This window comes from Onychomys torridus, unplaced genomic scaffold (genome assembly GCF_903995425.1).
Source record: "Onychomys torridus unplaced genomic scaffold, mOncTor1.1, whole genome shotgun sequence".
In the NCBI taxonomy this organism is placed as follows: domain Eukaryota; kingdom Metazoa; phylum Chordata; class Mammalia; order Rodentia; family Cricetidae; genus Onychomys; species Onychomys torridus.
In genome coordinates, this window is record NW_023412551.1 from 15,118 (window position 1) to 36,650 (window position 21,533).

At 48.3% G+C, this 21,533-nt stretch overlaps 1 protein-coding gene across 1 annotated transcript; it reads left to right on the forward strand.

Moving 5' to 3' along the window:
* The first annotated feature begins 789 nt into the window (after window positions 1-789).
* LOC118575700 (fibroblast growth factor receptor 3-like) lies at window positions 790-19,562 on the forward strand. Its single transcript, XM_036176133.1, is given in 14 exon segments — window positions 790-976; window positions 12,838-13,107; window positions 14,270-14,460; window positions 16,073-16,220; window positions 16,681-16,871; window positions 17,200-17,345; window positions 17,564-17,685; window positions 17,762-17,872; window positions 17,951-18,138; window positions 18,256-18,378; window positions 18,456-18,526; window positions 18,773-18,910; window positions 19,047-19,152; window positions 19,323-19,562. Coding segments are annotated over 14 exon segments (2,169 nt in total). The 3' UTR covers window positions 19,500-19,562.
* The last annotated feature ends 1,971 nt before the right edge of the window (window positions 19,563-21,533 follow it).

Genomic DNA, 21,533 nt, shown 5'->3' on the forward strand with positions numbered 1-21,533 from the left:
AGGAGACTGCAGCAATAGTCGCTAAGAAAATCCTGGAAGAAATCTTCCCAAGATTTGGACTGCCTCAGGTAATTGGGTCAGATAATGGCCCAGCATTCGTGGCTCAGGTAAGTCAGGGACTGGCAAAAATATTGGGGATCAATTGGAAGCTGCATTGTTCATACAGACCCCAAAGTTCTGGACAGGTAGAAAGAACCAACAGAACCATTAAGGATACCTTAACCAAATTGACCATGGAGACTGGCTCTAGAGGATGATGCTCCTACCGTATGCCCTCTTTAGAGCTAGGAATACCCCTTCCCTTAAGGGCCTTACCCCTTTTGAACTACTCTTTGGTTGTGCTCCCCCAGTTAAGGACCTAGCCTTCCAGAAAGGGGAAATCATGCCTTCCTTCCTATTTGACAGACTGCGAGCCTTAGCGGTGGTCCAGCACACCCTGTGGAAACAGTTGTCTGCTGCGTACCAGCCCAGTGGAGTTGGTCCTGCCCACCGGTTCCATGTAGGGGACTTCGTGTACGTCCGCCGGCACCAGCATCAGACCCTAGAACCTCGGTGGAAGGGTCCCTATCAAGTCCTGTTGACCACCCCGATGGCAGTTAAAGTTGACAGAGTTGCTGCATGGATCCATGGCTCCCACCTTAAGCCTGCGCCTGCTCCAGATGTGGATTTGGACTGGACTGTGGAACGGACTGACAATCCCCTCAAGCTTCGGATCCGATGTGGAAATCAGCAGAACTAATCTGCACCAACCTGTGAGCCAAACATGGCAAGTACTGTCGGGGGCAGGGGATGTGGTTTGGGAGAAAACCGGTAGGCACCCTCTTTGGACTTGGTGGCCTGCCCTGGAACCCAACCTCTGCCACATGCTGGCAGGAGCAGAAGACTTTGACATCCCAACCACTGACCCGGCAAACCCAGGTGAACCAGAAGTGTGCACCCAAAGTGGACGCTGCCCCTGTTCGCGTTACCCGGCAGGGTGCCGAGACCCGAGGGCCCGGGCGACCCTGACAAAGAGACCGTTTTATGTGTGTCCTAGGGACGGGAGAAGCAGGTCGCTAGCGCGCTCTTGTGGGCAGCATGAAAGTTACTATTGTAAGTCATGGGGATGTGAAACTACAGGGGACGCTTGGTGGAAGCCGAGCTCATCCTGGGATCTGATCCAGGTAAAGAGGGAGACAGGTGGGAATGAACCCCCACTCTCTCAAGATTACTGCCGGGGCACACCTAGGACAGTCATGACCCTATGGTATGGGTCGGGACCTTGTACAGAGTTTGCCTGCAACTCCTTGAACATCACTTTCACCCAGGCAGGAAAAGCATCAAGGGATTGGATAAAAGGTAGACTGTGGGGCCTGAGGGTATATCACCAGACGGCCTATGATCCAGGAGTCCTATTCAAAATCAAGTTAATAATAAATGCCAACCCTCAGCTGATAGGCCCTAATAAAGTATTACAGGACCAGAAAGCTCCTCCTCCTAAAACAAATAATAAACGGGTACCCCCAAGGCAAATACCCCCATCTAACTCAACCCGTCAGAACCCCTCCACCCTCCCGCTGACCACACCGGCTGTCACGAATCCCACTCTACCAGGGTCAGGAAAACGGTTGATAGACCTAATCGAAGGGGGATACCAAGCCCTCAACTCTACTCAGCCCAACCTTACTGAATCCTGCTGGATTTGCCTCCAAGCAAGCCCCCCATACTATGAAGGGATAGCTGTTAATGGGAGTTTCACCTATAACACCTCCAAGAGCTGCGACTGGGGAACAAAGCATATGCTAACCTTACCTGAAGTGACTGGTTTAGGAACATGCCTAGGACACTCCCAAGTGCTGGGAAACAAGCTCTGTGCACGTACAGTGAGTGTGTCCTCTTCTGACACATCCCAGTACATAATCCCCTCATCAGGTTTATACTGGGCATGCAATACTGGGATCACACCGTGTGTCTCAATTGCTAACTTTAGCCAATCTAAGGATTTTTGTGTGTTAGTCCAGATTTACCCAAGGTTAGTTTATTATTCAACAGAAGAATTTGAAGGACATTTTCTGGGCAGAACTCGGTTCACACGAGAACCTGTCAGTGTCACCCTGGCTGTTCTATTAGGAGCAGGTATATTGGCGGGGGTCGGGACTGGAACTACAGCTTTGATTGAGGGCCCTAGACAGCTAGAGATTTTAGAAGCCGCAATACAGCAAGATCTAAGGGCAATAGAAACATCCATAACTGCTCTGGAAAGGTCCTTAACCTCCCTGTCAGAGGTAGTCTTGCAGAACAGACGCGGCCTAGACTTACTATTTTTAAAAGAAGGAGGACTTTGTGCTGCCCTAAAAGAAAACTGTTGTTTCTATACTGACCACACAGGGGTGGTAAGGGAATCCATGACAAAACTCAGAGAGAGACTAGATGCAAGGGAAAGGTCCATACGCGGCTCCCAGAGCTGGTTTGAGGAATGGTATGAAAAATCACCCTGGATGACCGCCCTGCTCTCAGCCCTCACGGGGCCCCTGATGGTCCTGCTCCTAGTACTAATGATTGGACCATGTGTCCTGAATCGGATTTCAGGCTTTGTTCGGTCCCAAGTAGATGGGGTTAAAATGATGGTCCTGAGACAAAGGTATCAGCCTATACCAGAGACCGACCTTTAGGATTAAAGGTCAGTACAAGGAGAGGAGGGAATGTAAAGACTCCATTTTAGGCTCTATCCTAGTAGAGAAATGTATTTCTGCTTAGTGGAAAATATTCCTGCTTAGCTCGTACAGAAGGCTTCCACGTTGTAAAGCTAGCTCGCAGCTCTTGGACAAACAAGCTGCTTGTGGCTGAACTCCAAGCGACCCTCACTCCCCCCAATCCATGTGTAGTCCAGCCGGATGGCTGAACTCCAAGCAACCCTCACTCCTCAATCTATGTGTAGTCCAGCTGGATGGCTGAACTCTGAGCGACCCCACTCCCCAACCCATGCGAAACTGCCCTATAACAAGCCTGCGAGCTTGAGCTTCGGGGTCTTCAGTCCCAAGCTTGACTGATTGACCCGTGTGCATGCATAAAATAAACTGTTTCTGTGTGACCCGATATCGGAGTGAAGCTTCTGGTTTCAGCGCCGACTCTAACAATAGTATTTTTCATTACTGTGTCTGTGTTTATGTGTGAGGAACTACTGGCTTGCTATGCATGTGCATGGAAAGCTGATTCCCATAGACTGGTAGCCTGCTCCTTTCTCTGTGCCCCTGCCTGAGGAAGCTCGCTGGGAATCCAGCTTCTGAGAGGCACATGTCCTTCCCTGCCCCCTTCACCCTACACTTGTTTCAGCTCTTTGAAATAGTTTTTGTGAAGCTGAAAGTGCAACTGACTGTTTATCAAATACCCAGAATTCCAGTTCTAAAGGATGTGATATCTCCACTGGCCTCTGTCCATGCAAAAGCATGTTTACCCTCACACATGTACATATATATTCAAATTCATTCTTTTTAAATGACACAGAAGCTAGGCCTAGTGCCTCATTTTTTTTTGAGCTGAGGATCGAACCCAGGGCTTTGCACTTGCTAGGCAAGCACTCTACCACTGAGCTAAATCCCCAACCTGTGCCTCACTTTTTTAATACCAGAACCCAAGAGGCAGAATCAGGTGAATCTCTGGGAGTCTAAGGCCTACTTGGTATACATAGATAGCTCCAGGTCAGCCAGGACTATACAAAGAAATCCTGTCTTAAAAAATTGAAAAAAAAGATGAGGCAGAGGTAACAGATTTGTGAATAGTGACATATCATAAATAAGATGCAAGCACTGGGCTCTGCATGGTGGCACACACCATCCATTCCAGCACTCAGGAGGCAGAAGCAGGTAAAATCTCTACATTTAAGGACAGACTACATAGAGAGTTCCAGGCCATTTTTGACTATATAGTGAGATACAACAAAGCATTGGTTGAGGCCCCACAACTCAAGAGGGTGCGTGGTCTCCCATCAGGAGCCAGGGGAGCCAGGGGTTAAAGGGTGAGGAAGAAGTAACTCATCAGGGATCTCAGGTCCCTCTTTGGGCTGAAGGGATGATAGTGTGTCTGGCACTGAGTGGCCTCTCATGCATAGAAGCCAGATTGATTGAAGGTGAGAGACATGAACTTGGCCCTGGTCAGGGAGCATGTGGTCCTTAGGGCTCCTAAAAATCTCTCTAGCTTCTGAGAGAACATTCTAGAAGGGAGCTGGGAGAAATCTCAGAATCCAGTAAGCCATGATTTCGTTACTGCTGAGGGCTTGTGTGTGTATAGTCTGGGTCACTGTAGACCATATAACATTGCCCACTACTCCCAAATCCATATGCCACAGCCTTCCTTTTAGAAAAATGGGGGTATGGTAGTACCACTCACACCATTGGGTCAAGATTGAATGGAGGTGACCCCACAATTAGGCAGCCATCCTCCAGGGCAGGGAGGTATTGCTGTTAACTTCTACTGCTACAGTTGGAGGTGGGAGGGAGCTCAAACTGGATATTTTCTGAGCAGGCTTGGCTGTCCCTGGTGGTCATCTGATGGGACCTGAAATCCATCCCCAACCCACATGGCTCTTGCTCAGTGTCAGTCACTTCTGACTCCTGCAGTACAGCTTTGCCTCATGTCCTCCAGCCTTGCTCTGCTTGCCAAAGGGCTTCTTTACTCCTTCCACACCATTGAACGACAAGGAAGAATGAACTACACTGGAACAGTAATTAAAAAATGTCAAAATCAACAGAATGACAAGAATTAATACAATTCTTTTGCATATTGATGGTTTAAAGTCCCTGATTGAAAGATAGAGCTAGCAGACTGGATTTAAAAGCTCTATCACCCTACTTTCCCTGTTTGTACACCACCCACACCTCCCATGGTATGTGGTGATACAATGTAGATATGAAGCTGAAGATGAGTATGCAGTCACTTAACATTGCTACCCTACTGTCTATTCATCCTGTTTAACCAGTCTTTAAGATAACAGTGCAATGATGGACCTTATTTCCCTTGGATTTTCCATTCAATCAGCTTTTCCATCCTAAGTGTGGCTACAATCTTAAGTTATGTACTCCTCTGTGCTCCTGACTTAGAAAATGCATGTGTATCAATTTGCTGAAAACAGTAAATACAGAGTTTAAAAGCAACCTTCTAAAATCCACCAGGAAAGTTGAACGCAACATTTCTGGATGATGGGTCATAAAATGTGTTATATTATGGTTCATCTGGTTCAGTTGGCACCAGTGACTTAATCCCTTGTAAAACTCTGCTGGAGATTTCTGCAAAGTACCCCATTCCTTCTCTATGTGATACTTTCTGTGCAGTTTAATAACTACAGAATGAGAGGATCTTTGTGTGGAAGATAGAAGACACATGGAGCATGAGATAAATGATTTAAATTTGGACTTCTCTTGGTAAAATGACTGTAAGGAGAAGTGGCTTTATTTTTTTTCCTTAAAGTGGCACTGACACATTATTGGTGACTCAGAGTTAATCACTAACGCATTTAGTCCACATCACTCTGCTTTTCTGGGTCTGTTGAGAGTTCCAACTTTAGTCAGAGATACCTACAGCCAGTTTTTTTACCTCTCACTCCACACTTATAGATACCGCTCCAACCAGGACTCGCCCCAGGAACAAGACCACATGGAGCCAGGCTCTAGAACACACTTGAGAGACTCCCAGAATCAGTTCTTTTTCCCATGGGAATAAATTTTTCTGACATAAGGTTATTAGTACCTAGTTATATATAAAGACCTAAAGATAAACTGAACAGCAAACAAAAACTAATTTAAAAAGAGGGCACATAAGCCAGGAAACAGTGGTGCACACCTTTCATCCCAACAGTTAAGAGGGCAGAGGCAGCCAGATCTCTGTGCGTTCGAGGCCAGCCTGGTCTACAGAGCTAGTTCCAGGACATCTAGGGCTGTTACACAGAGAAATCCTGTCTCAAAACAACAACAACAACAACAACAGCAACAATAATGGGGCATATAACTAAACAAAGAGCTCTCAAATGATGAAATACAAATGGCTGTATTTAAACATCCTTGACCACCAGGGAAATGAAAATGGAAACTACTTTGAGTAGAATGGCCCATCCAGAATGGCCAAGATCAATGAAAGAAATGACAGCATATGCTGGTGAAGGTGTGGGGAAAGAACACTTCTTCACAGCTGGTGGGAGTTCAAACTAGTCCAGACACTATTGAAATCAGTGTGGAGGTTTCTCAAGGCTGAAAATAGATATACTTCAAGATATAGCTCTAGCAATCTTGGACATATACACAGATGACTCTACCTCCTACTACATAAATACTAGCACATCAATATTCATTGCTGCTTTCTTCAGAATAGCCAGAAATTGGAAACAGTTTAGATGTCTATAAAGAGAGGAATGGATAATAGAAATGTGGTACATTTACACAATGGAATGTTATTCAATTGTTTAAAAAAAGTGAAATTATAAAATTTTCCAGTAAATGAAGGAATTGGAAACAATCATTCTGCGTGAGGTGGTTTGAATAAGAATGGCCCCCATTGGCTCACTATTTGAAATGATTAGGAGGTGTAGCCTTGTTGAAGTAGGTGTAGGCTTGTTGGAAGAAGTGTGTCACTGGGAGTGGGCTTTGGGGTTTCAGAAGCCCAAACCAGGCCCAGTGGTTCTCTCTGCCTTCAGCCTGCTGATAGGGATGTAAAACTCTCAGCTCATTCTCCAGTACCATGTCTGACTGCATTCTGCTATGCTTCCTGCCATGATGATAACAGAGACTAAACCTCTGAAAGTGTAATCCAGCCCCAATTAAATGCTTTCCTTTATAAGAATTGTTATGGTCATAGTGACTTTTCTCAGCAATAAAACATTATCTAAACCTGGGAGGTTGAAAAGCTATATGGATGCCCAGAACTGTAGAAGCTTTCTGAAACATACACATATGTAAAGTTTGTTTAAATGGGGTTACTACATAATAGGGGAGACAACTAGACATCCTATGTTATAAAATAAAACTTCCAGGACTAGAAATGTGTTACATCTTGATGAGTTGTTGGCTAGGGAGTCACACAGTACAGCCCCCAAATATCACAGGCTATTACTTATGCTGTTGTTCAACCTGACAGTAAGACCCAATTGCTGAAGATACCATACAGTTAAGTCTTCATGTACTTAAGTCATCAAACATGTAGAAATTGAGCTGAACTACAGACTCCAGTAGTACAGACTAGTTAGGGTTCTGTCAGAAGGTACCAAGACTACCAACTTCACATTGTCCAGGCCACACAGGACCTGGATTTCCCTGCCCAAACATGGGTGGGAGGGGTAGGAAATCATCAGCCCAAGCTGCAGATTGTCTGCAGCTTCCTATGTGCAGATGTTGAGCCCCACCCCCACACACAGCCTAATCCTAACCCTTACCCTTACCCTACTCTAAAATCAGAGATGGGTCTGAATACTTTCATAATGGTTAAAAACTAGCTCCATTCAAACTAAGTTACTGTGTAAAAAAGAAAAACCTAGGCGTCAGCAAGACCTTATTCTCAGCCTAAGGATTAACCACAGGATGTCTGGTTTACAACCATAAGTCATTTCTGTCAGTAGCTGAGTCTTGACAGCCATCTAAAGGGAAGATGGATCTCAGAGGCACCTGGTTCATTTCACAAAATTGTTTCCTGTTCCCCATATTGTGTAATTGTTATCCTAAAATATTAACCATCTGCTCATTCTGATTCTGTAATCTCACTTGACCTTTGCTTGCTCAGAAACAAACAAAAACAAACAAAACCCCAGGATAATGCCTCATATAGCAAAAATATCCCAAGAGTTGAGACAACTGTGGTTTGTGTCTTTAAATTTTCCATCCTCTCTCTTCCCCTTTTGCAGCAGCTCTCAGACTGTCAAAGAAGGCTCTTGTGGCAATGATGCTATAAATAAATTTGTATTGTATCAATCTTTTAAATTAAAATAAGTTTTGTCTGGTGGTCTCTCCTGGTGGTCTGAAACTCTGCAGCACTTGGCTGAAGGTCACGCATGGACGATGGGCACAAGGGCCAACCATCAGAGGGAGACAGAGCAACACTGCCACAGTGATGTCTGGAGGGGACAGTGGACTGAGAAGGGACACAGAGGAATAAGAGACCCCAGGGTGCACAATTCTGTGAGGCAAAGGCTGATGGGCCCTGGAATATGGATTCGTAGATTTGCAGGAGTTTGCAGAGTAATGACTTGTTTATTCTTGTCAGGAAGTCTAGGCCTGTGGGTTGGGAGGACTAAAAGAATACAATGTAACATTCAGTTAAAAGTCTTCCAAAGCCTGCTTAACTAACTACACAAACATCCTAGAAAAACTGTGGACAGGGTTTAAGAGTAAATGGATTCCAAACACCATAATTAAATTTCCCTTAATGTTACCAGTTAGAGTCAAAAGAAAAAGCAAAACTTAGGGAAAATACATTTTCCAGCTAGGAGGGCTCTGCAGCCAGGGAGGTGAAGAGGAGGGAGGGTCCACAGAAGGAGGGATGGTCTGGTGCCCTGGGGCAGGTACTTGTGCTCCCCGACCCCAGTAAACATTTGACTCTCCTCCCACAGACTCCAGAGTGGAACCCTCCCATTAGCCAAGGAGCCAGGCCTTGGGGTTATAACTTGCTCACACCTGGTGCTTGTGGATTCCACCACTGTCTCCAGTCATGGGAGTCCTGGCCAGCTTGCCAGTGCTGTGCATAGTGGTTGGGGCCAGAGCTGTCTCCCAGCCTCCTAGCACAGACTTTGGGAGGGGAGTAGCAGGTATAGACTGACTCAAGATTCCTGGCAGCATGGTGGTATGTGTTGGGGGTATGGTGGTGGCCATCAGAGGCTTTGGGAATGGCAAACAGCCCCTGAGTGAGTAGGGGTTGTTAGGTTGAGTAGCACCATGGGGAACACAGTGAGTTCGGTTTTCTCCCCAAATCAACAGATTGCGATGTGGTAGTGTATGAGGTGTCTGGGTCTTGGTGCCACTACCCAAGTGTGAGGCAACCCAGGTAGTGGTTCACATTGGCAGGGAGCCACTGAGTTCCTCAGCCTAAGCATTCAGGAGGGCCATTTGCTGAGTTTTCCTAATTCCCATTGTTGACCAGAAGTGTCTTTTGTTGATTTCCAAGGCCTCCAGGACAGTTCTTGCTCAGCTTCAGCCAAAGTGAAGGCTAGAGTTTGGGGGTGGGCAGGAGTATCCCGACCAAAGCCTAGCTTCTGTCACCCAGTGTCTCACATGATAAGATGACAACTTCAGGGCCTCCACTCCTCTCTTTGCCTATAGGTATCTTGAGGGGTGGTCTCTCAGAGGCATGTCTCTGTAGACCACACTCTGGGAGGTGAGGGGCACTTGTCCCAAGATCCCAGCATCAGCTATGTAGCCTGCCTGGCCAGCAAGTTCTAATGGGACACTGAATTTCATCAAACAAGGCCAGAGTCTGAGGCTTGACCTCCCAGAAGGAAATATGTGTGTATAGGTTCTCCTGTTCTCCCTAACCTCTGCTCCCCTATGCCTGGCTCCAGCATGGCAATGCAGGCCAATGGCCTGATGGTGCCACAACAAGAATGGTGAGCTGTTGCCCACTGCAGTAGGTGTCCCAATAGCCATTCCTTTGAACCTTGGTGTTTGTACCCTGGTGGCCCAGCTTCTTGATGCTTCCCCCAGCCCCCCACTGCCAGCATGGGTGGCTGCTCAGCCTCCCCAGGAGGTCTGAGTAGGGCAGCAGTAGTTGCTAGATGAGGCAGCTTGGTTCTCCCAGTGCCCCTAATACTCTTCCTTCCTCAGCAGCTGTGGCTCCTGGAACTTTTTTTTCTTTTCTTCTTTTTTAAATAAATGGAAGTGTGCTGGAAGGTTGAGCATGCATGTCATTCAGCTGGCATGTGTCACAGCAGTTGTCAGGAGGTCAGCAGTCAGCACACTCTGAGCATCAGCTTGCATGGAGGTGCTCCCTCAGGAGCCAAATGGCCATTGACCAGGGACCATATCAATATTAGTTGAAAATATTACTCCCAGTGTCTAGTGTCAGTGATCTCAGGTCAGAGGGGAATGCAGATCCTCTCTGTGCTCCAGGCAGTGAATTTGGATTGGTGGGACATGCACCAGCTCTGCCCCAACCAGGGAGTTGACAGGCCAATAAATTTAATCCTTTTCCTTAACAAGATGGGTCTTGCAATGAAAATACAGACATGGCTGACTCTCTCTCTGGGAGTATAAATTACCAAGCAAGAGCTGGCTGGACCTAAGGGCTGTAGGGCAGGGCTAGGCCCCAGCCACACTGGCCATCCCTGTAGGTAGGATAAGCTGGGTTTGTGTGCTCAGTAGGGGAGACAGTGGCTACAGTGGCTCTAGAACTTCCCAATGCTACGACCCTTTAATACAGTTCTTCATGTTGTGGTGACCCCCAACCATAAAACTATTTTCATTGCTATTTCTTAACTGTAATTTTGCTAGTGTTATGAGTTGTAATCTAAAATATCTGTGTTTTCCGATGCTCTGAATGCTGATGGGGGTGTGAGCATTCCATTAGACTGTGATCTGACACTACCTCCTCATGGTGTACCATATTCTGTGTTGTCTCAAGCCCCATCCTACACTGTCCTTTCCTTGTTACCTGCATAACTCATGACACAAATCCCTTTAGGCCCTGTGACCCTAGAATGGGATTACAGGGTTGGATCTGCTGTTGCCCGAGTCCCGCAAAGTCTAGGTATCTAGGCTGTGCTGGCTCCTGGCAGACAGATCTTATGTCAGCTCAGGTGATTCAGGGCCATTTTCCTCCCCACTCCATATCTCCAGAGGTCCTCCTCTCCCTGGGGCTGGCCTGGGGGGATGCTGTGTCTTTCCCTAGTCACTCTCCTGATCTGGGTGCTTGTGTGAATAGCTTGACCTTTTTGTCTTGTCCAGACTAAACTGAAACTAACTGGCTGTTGCCTTTGGGCCACAGTTGTACTGAGGCTACTGACTAGACTGTTGTTGGTCTTCTGTGATGCCTCAGGCAGCTTCCAGCATTTGATTGCCCCCTAGGACATGGCAGTTGTATTGGAGAGCTGGCTAGAAGGGCCCTTAATGTGAGGTCCACTCAGGGACAAGTTGAAAGCTGTGCAGCTCTGTGGGACTTCATGGGTACTTTTGGGGACAGTCCTTCTGGCTCTCAGAATCCTGGCATACTTTGGATCTGTGGGATGACTCTGGGATAGGCACAGCTGGGACTGGTGTGGCCTTAGTGGGCATTGAATCTAGGCTATACATCCACAAAATGACAAGTAACATTGTAACTAGTCCATCTATATCTAAGGAAAGAAGTCTGATCAGCAGGACTACCTGCCCCCTGGGCCCAAGCCAAGTTGCCCCTGTGATGGGCATTGTTGGGTCTTAGCACGGAGGTCTGGGTGTGATTGCCAGTTGGTGGTATGTCCCTAAGTGTGAGGCCTTTGGGGCTCCTCATAAGCTGGACAGTGTATGGCTACTTGTGTCTAACCACCCGAGGGGCTACATTACTCCAGTTTCTTAACCCTCAGGATAGGTGGCTATCTCCACTTGTCTGTGATTCTAGCTCCAAGTGGCTCACATGGCCACTCTGATGTCCCCTGGCCAAAGCATGGTCCTCATTTGTGAAATTATGTTCCCAGGTCCTCAGACACCCCTGTGAGCTCCTATGGACCCCCTAGACTCCTGACCTGAGTAATATCCAGACTGCTGTCCTTAATGTTTGTCTGTCCTGTTTTCCTAACTGGCTGTTGTGTCTAGTGGGCATATAAACTGCAAGTCAAAGACTGCCTCAGTCCAAGGCCCCCCAACTGGTATACTTCTGCTGCTGGTGGAAATGTGTACCTACTATGAATAGAACTCTTGTGGTATATGCAAGCAAGTACCGCCCAACCACATTCTTGAATGACCCTGTCTCTTCCCTCTTTTCTTTCTTTCTTTTTTTTAATTTTGTGTGTTTGTTTCTTTTTGTTTTTTGTTTTTCAAGACAGGGTTTCTCTATGTACCTCTGGTTGTTCTGGAACTCACTCTGTAGACCAGGCTGGCCTCAAACCCAGAGATTCATGTGCCTCTGCCCCCTGAGTGCTGGGATTAAAGGTATGCAATACCACCCAGCTTTATTCTCCCTTTTCATTTATTTTTATTTTGTTTATGACACAGTCTCACACTGTAGCCCAGGCTAGCCGTGAGCTCATGTCAATCCTCCTGACTCAGCCTTCTGAGTATATGAGTTACCACACTCAGATTTCTGCTTCCTCTTCATCAAACTGTTTTAGAATAAGATGTGGGTTGGGTGCTAAGAAGGCTGTGAAAGGGCTCCCTTAGCCTTTCCCTGATCTTTGATCTGGAGGCCAGAGAATGACAGCCTGTCTCTCACTTGTTTTTGTGCCCTCCTGTGAGCTAAGGATTGATTGTACACTTCCAAATAGTGGAAGAATCAGAAGGAGAAAAAATGGGGACTGTTTGCTGGTGCTGGGAATGCGCTTAAGGCTTCAGGTATTCCAGGCAGGTGATGCACCATAGAACTGCGCCCACCCTTCATGACCCTTTGAGATCTTTCAACTACTGGGAGGGCTGCTGTGCTTCTTTCCTATCATCTTTGGAAGATAGCTTTCTCCTGCAGGACAGAGCCAGAAGCCTTAGCACAGACCATTAACAGAGCTGAGATACTGATGCCACTGGAGTCTTACAGAAATAGTTTGCCCATTCCTGGTTTGAACATTGTCTAGCAAGACCCCAAGCCCTAGGAGCATGCCCCTCACTTGCCTGCCACAGCCTTTGCTAGTGTGTTTGCAAAGTAAAGTGTGGGGCTTTCAGCATGCTACTATGGAGACTCTTTCACAGCTTTCCATTTCATCCACAGAGGACCCAGGGCCTGAGCCTCTCCAGCAGGAACAGGTGACCTTTGGCAGTGGGGACACGATGGAGCTGATCTGCTCTCTGCCTGGAGGTGTCTCCACAGGCTGCACTGTCTGGTCTAAGGATGGCACAAGGCTGGTAGCCTCCTACCGCATCCTAGTGGCGCCTCAGAGGCTACAAGTGCTGAATGCCTCCCATGAGGATGCCGGGGTCTACATCTGTCATCAGCAGCTCACTCGGGGTACGATGTGCCGTTTCACAGTGCATGTGACAGGTAAGTGCTTGGTGGCTGAGGCTGCCAAATATGTTGAGCAGCTGCATAGCCAGGGAAGTCATGGCAGTCCTAGGCAGGGTGGCTACAGCATCTCTGGTTCAAGAGTGTTGCTGGCTGTAGATAGAGAGTAGGGCATACCCCCATGTATGTGCTGTCTGAATGAGTGGTGTTACAAAGGAAGTATCCCAAAGGCAGGGAGCAGTGGGCCCTGAATGTGGAGAGCAATGGATTCCAAAGATAGGGAGCAGCATATGATAAAGAAGCAGAGGATGTGGCTGATGACACAGGTGAGATCAGAACCTAGGCACACTGAGCTAATCAGGGTCAGGCTGCTTCCTTCCTGTAGTCTGGTTGTTATAGGACACTGCTACAGGTGGACAGTGCTCCAGGAGCAGTGAGAGGGCAAGGCAGCTCTGCAGGAATTTTGGTATGGACCATGGTGGAAAGGAGCATCACAAGTGCCAGTAAGCCAGGCAGGGAGCTCAGGTTGCCACTGGTGAGTAAGTAGACACAAGGATTAAGGGGACTAGTGGCTACTTCCAGCCAGCAGGAGGGGAGGAGTACCATGCTGAGGCGTATGTTGTAAAGGGGGCATCACAGATTGGGTGTGAGTAATGAGGGCACATGGATGGCAGTGCCCATATTATGGCCTAGAACTGTGGTAGGAGAGAGAGAATGTATGTGTGTCCATGAAGGCCATCATGGGTCCAGACATTGTATGTGGAGGTGGCTGTGACTCTGAGACTCGGCTGGTGTTGACTGAGTACTCAGACCATCTGGGACCTTCTAGGGTAGAATGGGAAAGGTGTTGAGAGGAATCAGAGAGACAAAATTATTGGGAAAACAGGGTAATGAATCTTATGAGTGTGTGTGGGTGAGGAGAGCAGGCATAAGGGCTTGTATGAGATTTCAGAGTGGACTCTGACTCTGGACGCTGGAGGTAGACCGAGCAGAGTTCTCCAGAGAACATGGCCAGACTGCACTATACCCTTGCCAGACCCTGTAACCTACCCCTTCATTTGTAAGTACCCCACAAAATAAACCTCCCTTTTAACTACGTGGAGTGGCCTTAATAATTTCACCAATAGCCAGGCTGGGTGATTAAGGCAGGGTAACCTTGAGCCCTTTGACCCACTGCACCTGACCTAGCTGTGTCTTACAGAGCGCTTCCCACATTGGCCCATCCTGCATGCTGAGCTGCCAGCGAACCAGACAGCCATTCTAGGCAGTGATGTAGAGTTCTACTGCAAGGTGTATAGTGATGCCCAACCACACATCCAGTGGCTGAAGCATGTTGAGGTGAATGGCAGTAAGATGGGCCCTGATGGCAAGCCCCATGTCACCCTGCTCAAGGTGGGCTCTGCTATTGGTAGGTGGTTGGGTGGATGGGTTGTCTGGGAGTGCCTTGGCCCTGGTCCATAAGTCCCTCTTTGGCTGAGGGATACCTTGGGGCTTAGGCCCAGGTGTTGGAGCTTCTGAGAAGGTGCAGATGAATCTCAGTGCTTATCACCTGCTCTGAGCTCCAGGCAGGCTCTATGTTACTTGTGCCCTGCCATGGGATTGTTTCTCTGTCTGCCCCGAGGACTGGGCCTGCAGAAGGCTTCTCTTGAGTGACAGTTGTGGTGGCTCAGGGCAGGAGGACGTCTGCTGAGCTAGTAGACCCTAGAGGACTGGCTATCTACTCCCCGATTGCCTGCACAGTAACACTGGCTATATCCTGCCTTCACTGGCTCTGTCCTGCCTCCCTCTGTCTGTAGCTTTGTTCTGTGTCCTCAGGTGGGGGCCATTTGAGAGTTCAGACTTTGCAGCACTGGAAGCCCGAAGAAAAACATCTGTTGAGAGACAAGGAAATCTAGTTGGGGAGAGGAACAGGTGTTGGCAGGAGCTGGAATCCTGGATATTGAGAGAGGCCACTAGAGCCATGTCCAGTGTGATCCCCACTGTGTGTGTGTGTGTGTGTGTGTGTGTGTGTGTGTGTGTGTGTGTGTGTAGGGTGGACACAGAGGAGGCCAGTCTGGGAAACCACAGCTATCACTGCCATTATGTCCCTCCCTTCAGGCAGCCTTCCAGGTGTTGCTGCCTGTCCCCAGCCCATTCTTTGGGATCTCCCTTGCCCTGCCTTGTCCTCATGTTCTTCTGGAGCTGGCTTGGGATATCCTCACTGTTTTGGATTAGTGAGACTCTGGAGGCTGATGCACAACTCCATCCAGCCAATGTGTCAGAGTGGGATAGGCTACCGAGCCATCAATTTCATAGGCATGGCTGAGGAGGCATTTTAGCTGCATGTTCACAGGTCTTAAGCAGGTGATGACTGTTCTGTGCCAACCTGGCTCACTAAGCTCCAGCTCCAGTGTCCCAGCTGTGTACCTGCCCAAATGTCTTACACCACCCTTTTCCTGCTTGATTCTACTTGAATATGGCTCACATTCTACTTGTGATGCCTTGATAATAGTAGTAGCTCCCAGCCAGCACTGACTTACTTCTTCCTTCAAAGCCTCTCAGGCCTGTGCATCCTCTTGCATACTCCACTTGCATGCTAAGAAGGTCCTTAGAACCTGCCAGTGGTTGAGCCCTGTGCTGTTTGAGAACATACTACCCCTCTCTTGCTGACACTGATGCCTCTGGCTTCCTGTCCATACATCTGACTGCTCATCTTTCCTTCTGCACATCTCCTATTTCTGTTCTAACTCTGCATGTTGCCTCTTTATGGCGCCATGCTTCCCACCTGCCTGTTGCTCACCTTGGGACAGGGAATTGCCTACCAATCAAGAGACTGACTTCAAGTTCAGTGGCTTGGTACAGGATGCAGAGGGCCCTGAGCATCCATGGCTGTGGTAGGGCTGTGGTGGTAGCAAAGGTGACATATCCTTTGAAGCCTAATTGCATCATCTCCATGTGGACTGTGCTGTGGTACCCAAAGCGAAGTGCTGGTGCTTGCCTATTGTTAGCTGTTCTCTCTTTGTAGATATCAGGCATTAACACTACTGGCGACAAGGAGCTAGAAGTTCTGTCCTTGCACAATATCACCTTTGAGGACTCAGGGGAATACACCTGCCTGGCAGGCAATTATTTCGGGTTTTCCCATTGCTCTGCATTGCTAGAGGTGCTGCCAGGTACTTGCTTCTCCTGCTGCTGTGTCTGTCCTCTTGTGGTGCTGCCCCAGAACATAACAAAGTTTCCAGGGACAGCAGGGGGCCATTTATGACTTACTATAGTCCATCCTGTGGTAATCACCCTGGTCTTGTGCTTGGTATGGGAACGCCAACCTGCCCCATCTTGGTCTTGCAAAGGCCTCGCCCTCAATCCTCCAGCTCAGTTTCCATAGTCCTGCCTTGAGGCTCTGGTATCTCCTGGGAGCCTTGTGGGTGGTGTGGGTGCTTCTGGCTCTGCCAAGCTTCTCTCCTGAGTCTGGCCCCTACTGACTCACAGATGTTTTTGACCACAATGGTGAGTGGGGGACATAGGTTACCCAGCTCTGAGCATCCAGAGTCTCTTCCCCACAGGTGCATGGGGTTCAGCCTGATGGATAGTCCCATAAGGCCAGATAAAGCCCCAACATTCATGTCTTTGCAGCTGAGAGAGAGCTGGCAGAGGGTAATGAGGCTGCCAGCTTATCCATAGGCACCATCAGCTTCTGGGTAGGCTTCTCCCTCTCAATTTTGATGGTAGCAACTGTGACACTCTTCTACCTGCATGGAGCTTCAAGAAAGGGCCTGAGCCCTCCTGCTGTTCACAGGAGTTCTTGATTCACACCTGAGCGACAGGTAACTGAAAATAGATACCAGATTTTGATCTCTCTGTCGTGCCTTGAGCCTCCTAGAGTCCCATCAGTGCCTGGGGCCTGCCAGGAGACATTTCTCTGCAGTCAGATGGGCTGATCATTCCCTGTTCCTCTTTTCCACATGGACCCCAAGTTACTCTGAAATGCAAAACAAGTTTGAGTCTTTAGTAACCACTGTATGAGCATCCCTCTTCTTGGCCCTACATTATGCCTCACATAGACTTGGCCTAGGAGTGATATCACATCAACTCTTTTCCAGTGCTCAGCACACCCATCGTGTGGCACCAACCTATTCCCAATGATCCAAGCAGGTGACCGTGGAGTCCTACTTCTCCGAGAACTCTGATATACCCCTGGTCCACCTCGTCCACCCATTCTCAAAAGAACATACTGTTATGGCTAATAGTTCTGAGCTTGAGCTGCCTGCTGACCCAAAGTGGGAAATATCTAGAACTCGGTTAGTGCTGGTGAGGGACACAATGTACTTGGTGGGGTTCCGTGGTTGGGGGCTAGATGGCTACCAGGCAGAAGCCTGTTGGAGGGGGGATGAAATACTCCTGAGGTAGGGTCCAGGGTGAGATCTCAGGGGTTACTCTGTCTATGGATGCAGTGGCACAGGGCCATGAGGGCTGCGGTTGCTGGGCACATACTCACTGCCTCTGCTTCTTTGGCCAGGTTGACACTTGGCAGTCCTCTGGGAGAAGGCTGCTTTGGCCAGATTTTTATGGCAGAGGCTATTGTCATTAACATGGACAGTGCTGCCAACCCTGTCACTGTGGCTGTGAAAATGCTGACAAGTAAGAAGAGAGAGAAGTAATACAGGACATTTGGTGACTATGGGGCCATCACCTGACACCCCTACTCTTACCACAGATGATGCCAGTAACCAGGACTTGTTGGCTCTGGTGTCTGAGATGGAGATGATGAAAATTATTGGCAAGCACGTGAACATTATCAACCTTCTGGGAGCCTGCACATAGGGAGGTAGGTGCAGCAAGTGGGTGGACTATTAGATTGGGGCTTCTGAGTCATGCAACATCTCTGAGGTGCCTGTGCTGCCAGGGCCACTGTATGTGCTGATGGAGTATGCAGCCAAGGGCGACCTACAGGAGTTCCTGCGGGCACAAAGGCCCCCAGGCATAGACTACTCTCACACCTCCAGACTGGCAGAGCAACAGCTTACCTGCAAAGATTTAGTGTCCTGTGCCTATCAGGTGGCCCGGGACATGGAGTACCTGGCTTCTCAGAAGGTGAACAGAGGTGGAGCACAGGCCAAGTGGGGTCTCTTTGGGTGGAAGAGTGGTATTCAGGCTTGCTTGGGCTGGGGAGATGTCAACTTAGCCCAGGTTCCTTTCATGCCTCCTCAGTGCATTCACAGAGACTTGGCTGCCTGAAACGTGCTAGTGACTGAGGACAATGTGATGAAGATTGCAGACTTTGGCCTGGCTCATGATGTGCGCAGCCTGGCATACTATAGGAGGACCACAAATGTGAACCCCAGTTCAGGGTTGTTGGGGTACACTGCTCCAGGGGACATCTGACAGCCAACACCTCTCCCTCTGCCCAGGGCCGGGTACCTGTAAAATGGATGGCACCAGAGTCCATGTTTGACCGAGTCTACACTCACCAGAATGATGTGTATGTGTCCTAACATAGGATTGGGGTAGAGAATGGGGACAGCAAGACCCAAGTCGCACGTATCACAACATTTTGGGTCCTGGTCCTCTCAGATTCTATTCTGTCCCCTCACTTGGGCCAACAGCATAACCCTGGCATTCCTCTTATCGTGGTGCTCCACCTTGTCCATTGTTGACATGTATTGATGTAAAATTGTTGCAGTAATGGGCCAGGAGTAATAGGCTCTTTACCCTCACTCCCTTGCAGCTGGTCCTTTGGAATCCTTCTCTGGGAGATCTTTACACTGGGGGGCTCACCATATCCTGGCATCCCACCAGAAGACCTTTTCAAGCTATTGAAAGAGGGCTACCAAATGGACAAGCCTGCCAACTGCACACATGACCGGTGAGCAAAGCATTCCTTACTCACTCCTCTATTCAGTCCCTGGGAGTGGCTGGATTCCTTCCAGGTTCTTTGGGATAAGTAGAGGGCTGGTAGGGAAGGGCAACAGACCAGGAGACCACAGCCATACTTGGTACAGGTATGTGATCATGCGGCAATGTTGGCATGAAGTGCCTTCACAGAGGCCCACCTTCAAGCTTCTGGTAGAGGATTTGGATGGCATCCTTACTGTGACTTCACCCAATGTGAGTACCACTCAATCCTGCCCTCTCTGCCTTCTCTGATTCCTGTGCATGTTGTTCCTTCAAGTTCCAGTGGTGGAATGAGCTCTCAGGGGTACAGCCTGAACACAGATGGCTGTGGGATCAAGGGGGCACATGCTAAGGCATGGTCCTATAGCCTCTTCCACCAACAGGTATACCTGGACCTATCGATACCTTTCGAGCAGTACTTGCCAGGTGGTGACGATACCCATAGCCCCAGCTCTTTAGAGATGACTGTTCACTCACGACCTGCTACCCCCAACCCAACCAAGGAATTGGACACTTCAGATGTTAGGGACCAAGAGTCCCACAGACCAAGCTCCAGCTAATGCTTATGAGAACTCTAGCTCACCCTGCTACTGTTGGTGCATGGTAGACCCCAGCTGGACCAATGTGAAGGATGAAAAATAGATGGGACTGTGTGTGTGTGTGTGTGTGTGTGTGTGTGTGTGTGTGTGTGTACACATGCGTGCATATGCATCTTTGGCTCCTGTGTGCAGCATCCCCTTGGGACCATGCATTGCTGACTGGCCAGGGCCAGGAACACCAAATGTAGAATATGAGAGGGCCCACCCCATGCTATCCTGTGGTTCTGGCACCCTTGTTCCCCACTGTCACCTTGCAGGGACCATTGTAGAGAGAGCTGGACTTTGAGTTCAGGGTGGGCTTTAGTCTTGTACCCAAAGCTGATCCTGCAGGGAAGCTCTGCTCAATGTGGTAAGCCTCCCTCCTGAATGATACCTTGTGCCTGGAGTGATTCACAGCTCCCCACCCCCAGGATTCCAACTTCCCAATTTGCCCCCCAGAGACTGAAATTATGGATATCTGAAGTTGGGAGACATTAACTTCTATCAAAAAAGTTTATTCCAGAAAGAAATGTACATTTATACAGGTAGACGTTGTGTGTGATATATATGCACATAGGTCTATTCCTATGTGAAGAAGGGCAAAACTGAGGCTCAGGAGCAGTATACCCCTTGGGGCTCACCTGTGAAATGGCAAGAGTGTGTTGAGAAGCAGGGGCTTTTCTGGCACTGCAGTTTGGTTTGTAGATGGACCTTCATGTTTGTAAAGCTATTATCAACTCCAGAATACCAATCTCCCAACATAGGCTTATAGAATTCAGCTAGAGTATGGCAGAATTTTAATGTGTAATATACTAATAGCTGAAGAGAGTTATGCTGGATTTAGGAGTGTTGCTGAGAATGTGCATCTGACCCACACCGAGGAAGGAGGTGGCACCTGGAATCTCAAGAGACCTAACAGTTAGAGCAGGCTCCAGGGAGCACATTTTATTTCCTCTGACCCTTTTTTGGTGATTAGATTTTTGTAGGTCCCTTCTTTGGGAGTTTTTGTTTGTTTGTTTGTTTTAAATTTCAAGGTGAGCTGGTATTTTCACATAGATTCTTCTAATTGCTGTGTAAGGAGCCTGTGCTCAGGGCTGGGATGGTCTTGCATGAAGGTTCAGATGTTAATAGATGCTAGAAGTTTGTATCTATGTATATATAATTAATTGAGTTGTTACAAGTTGTATTTGCCATAGGCTTAACACTTCTTATGTGATGCTTCCTCGTTTTATATTTTTGACTATTATGTTTCAAATTTTGGGAGAAAAAAAAGTGAATTCACCTTTTTAAATTTTTTTGTCCTGTTCCTGGACCCTGGGTTTTAGTGGCTATCCCTTGCCTGTCAGCTAGCAGGGCCAGGACAGTGGCTCAGGGTGACTGTGCTTAGAGCCTAACACATGTGGTTTTTCAGCCCACACTGGCAGATGTGGTTTTGTTAATGCAACCAACTTACTTTCCAAAAAATAAGAGATAATCATTTCTGGTTTCCACCTGAGCCTCTTATCTTCCATTCTGGGACCTGTGCAGCTATATCCTCACTACTTGTGAGGACTGGTTCTGAGGTTTGTCACTTCGAGGGTTGGGGATAATAGCTGGTGAGGAAGTCTTAGCTGCTGGCTGGTCCCTAGAGCAAAGTGCTGGCCCCATGGAGACAAACTGTCTTAGATTTTCATTCCCAGGGTGAGGGCAGCTGGGCTTTGGCGTGCCTGCCTGTGATCCAAAGTGCCTGTCAGAACCTCAGGGTTACCAGTTTAAAGGTGCCAAGGAGAGGATTCAAGAGAGTTGGTGTCCATAGGAGGGAACCTTGGGGGTGTGGAGGAAGTACTCCGGGACTGTTCAACCCCCTGGCAGCCTTGCCAGAGGAACAATTCTATGAGGACAAAGGATGCTCAATTGTATGTGGTAACCCCTGTGGGAAGGAAGACAAAATCCCTGGTCTAAACAGTGTACACTGATAGTGAATGCCTTTAATCGCATCACTTGAGAAGCAGAGCCAGATAGTCTAGGAGTTTGAGA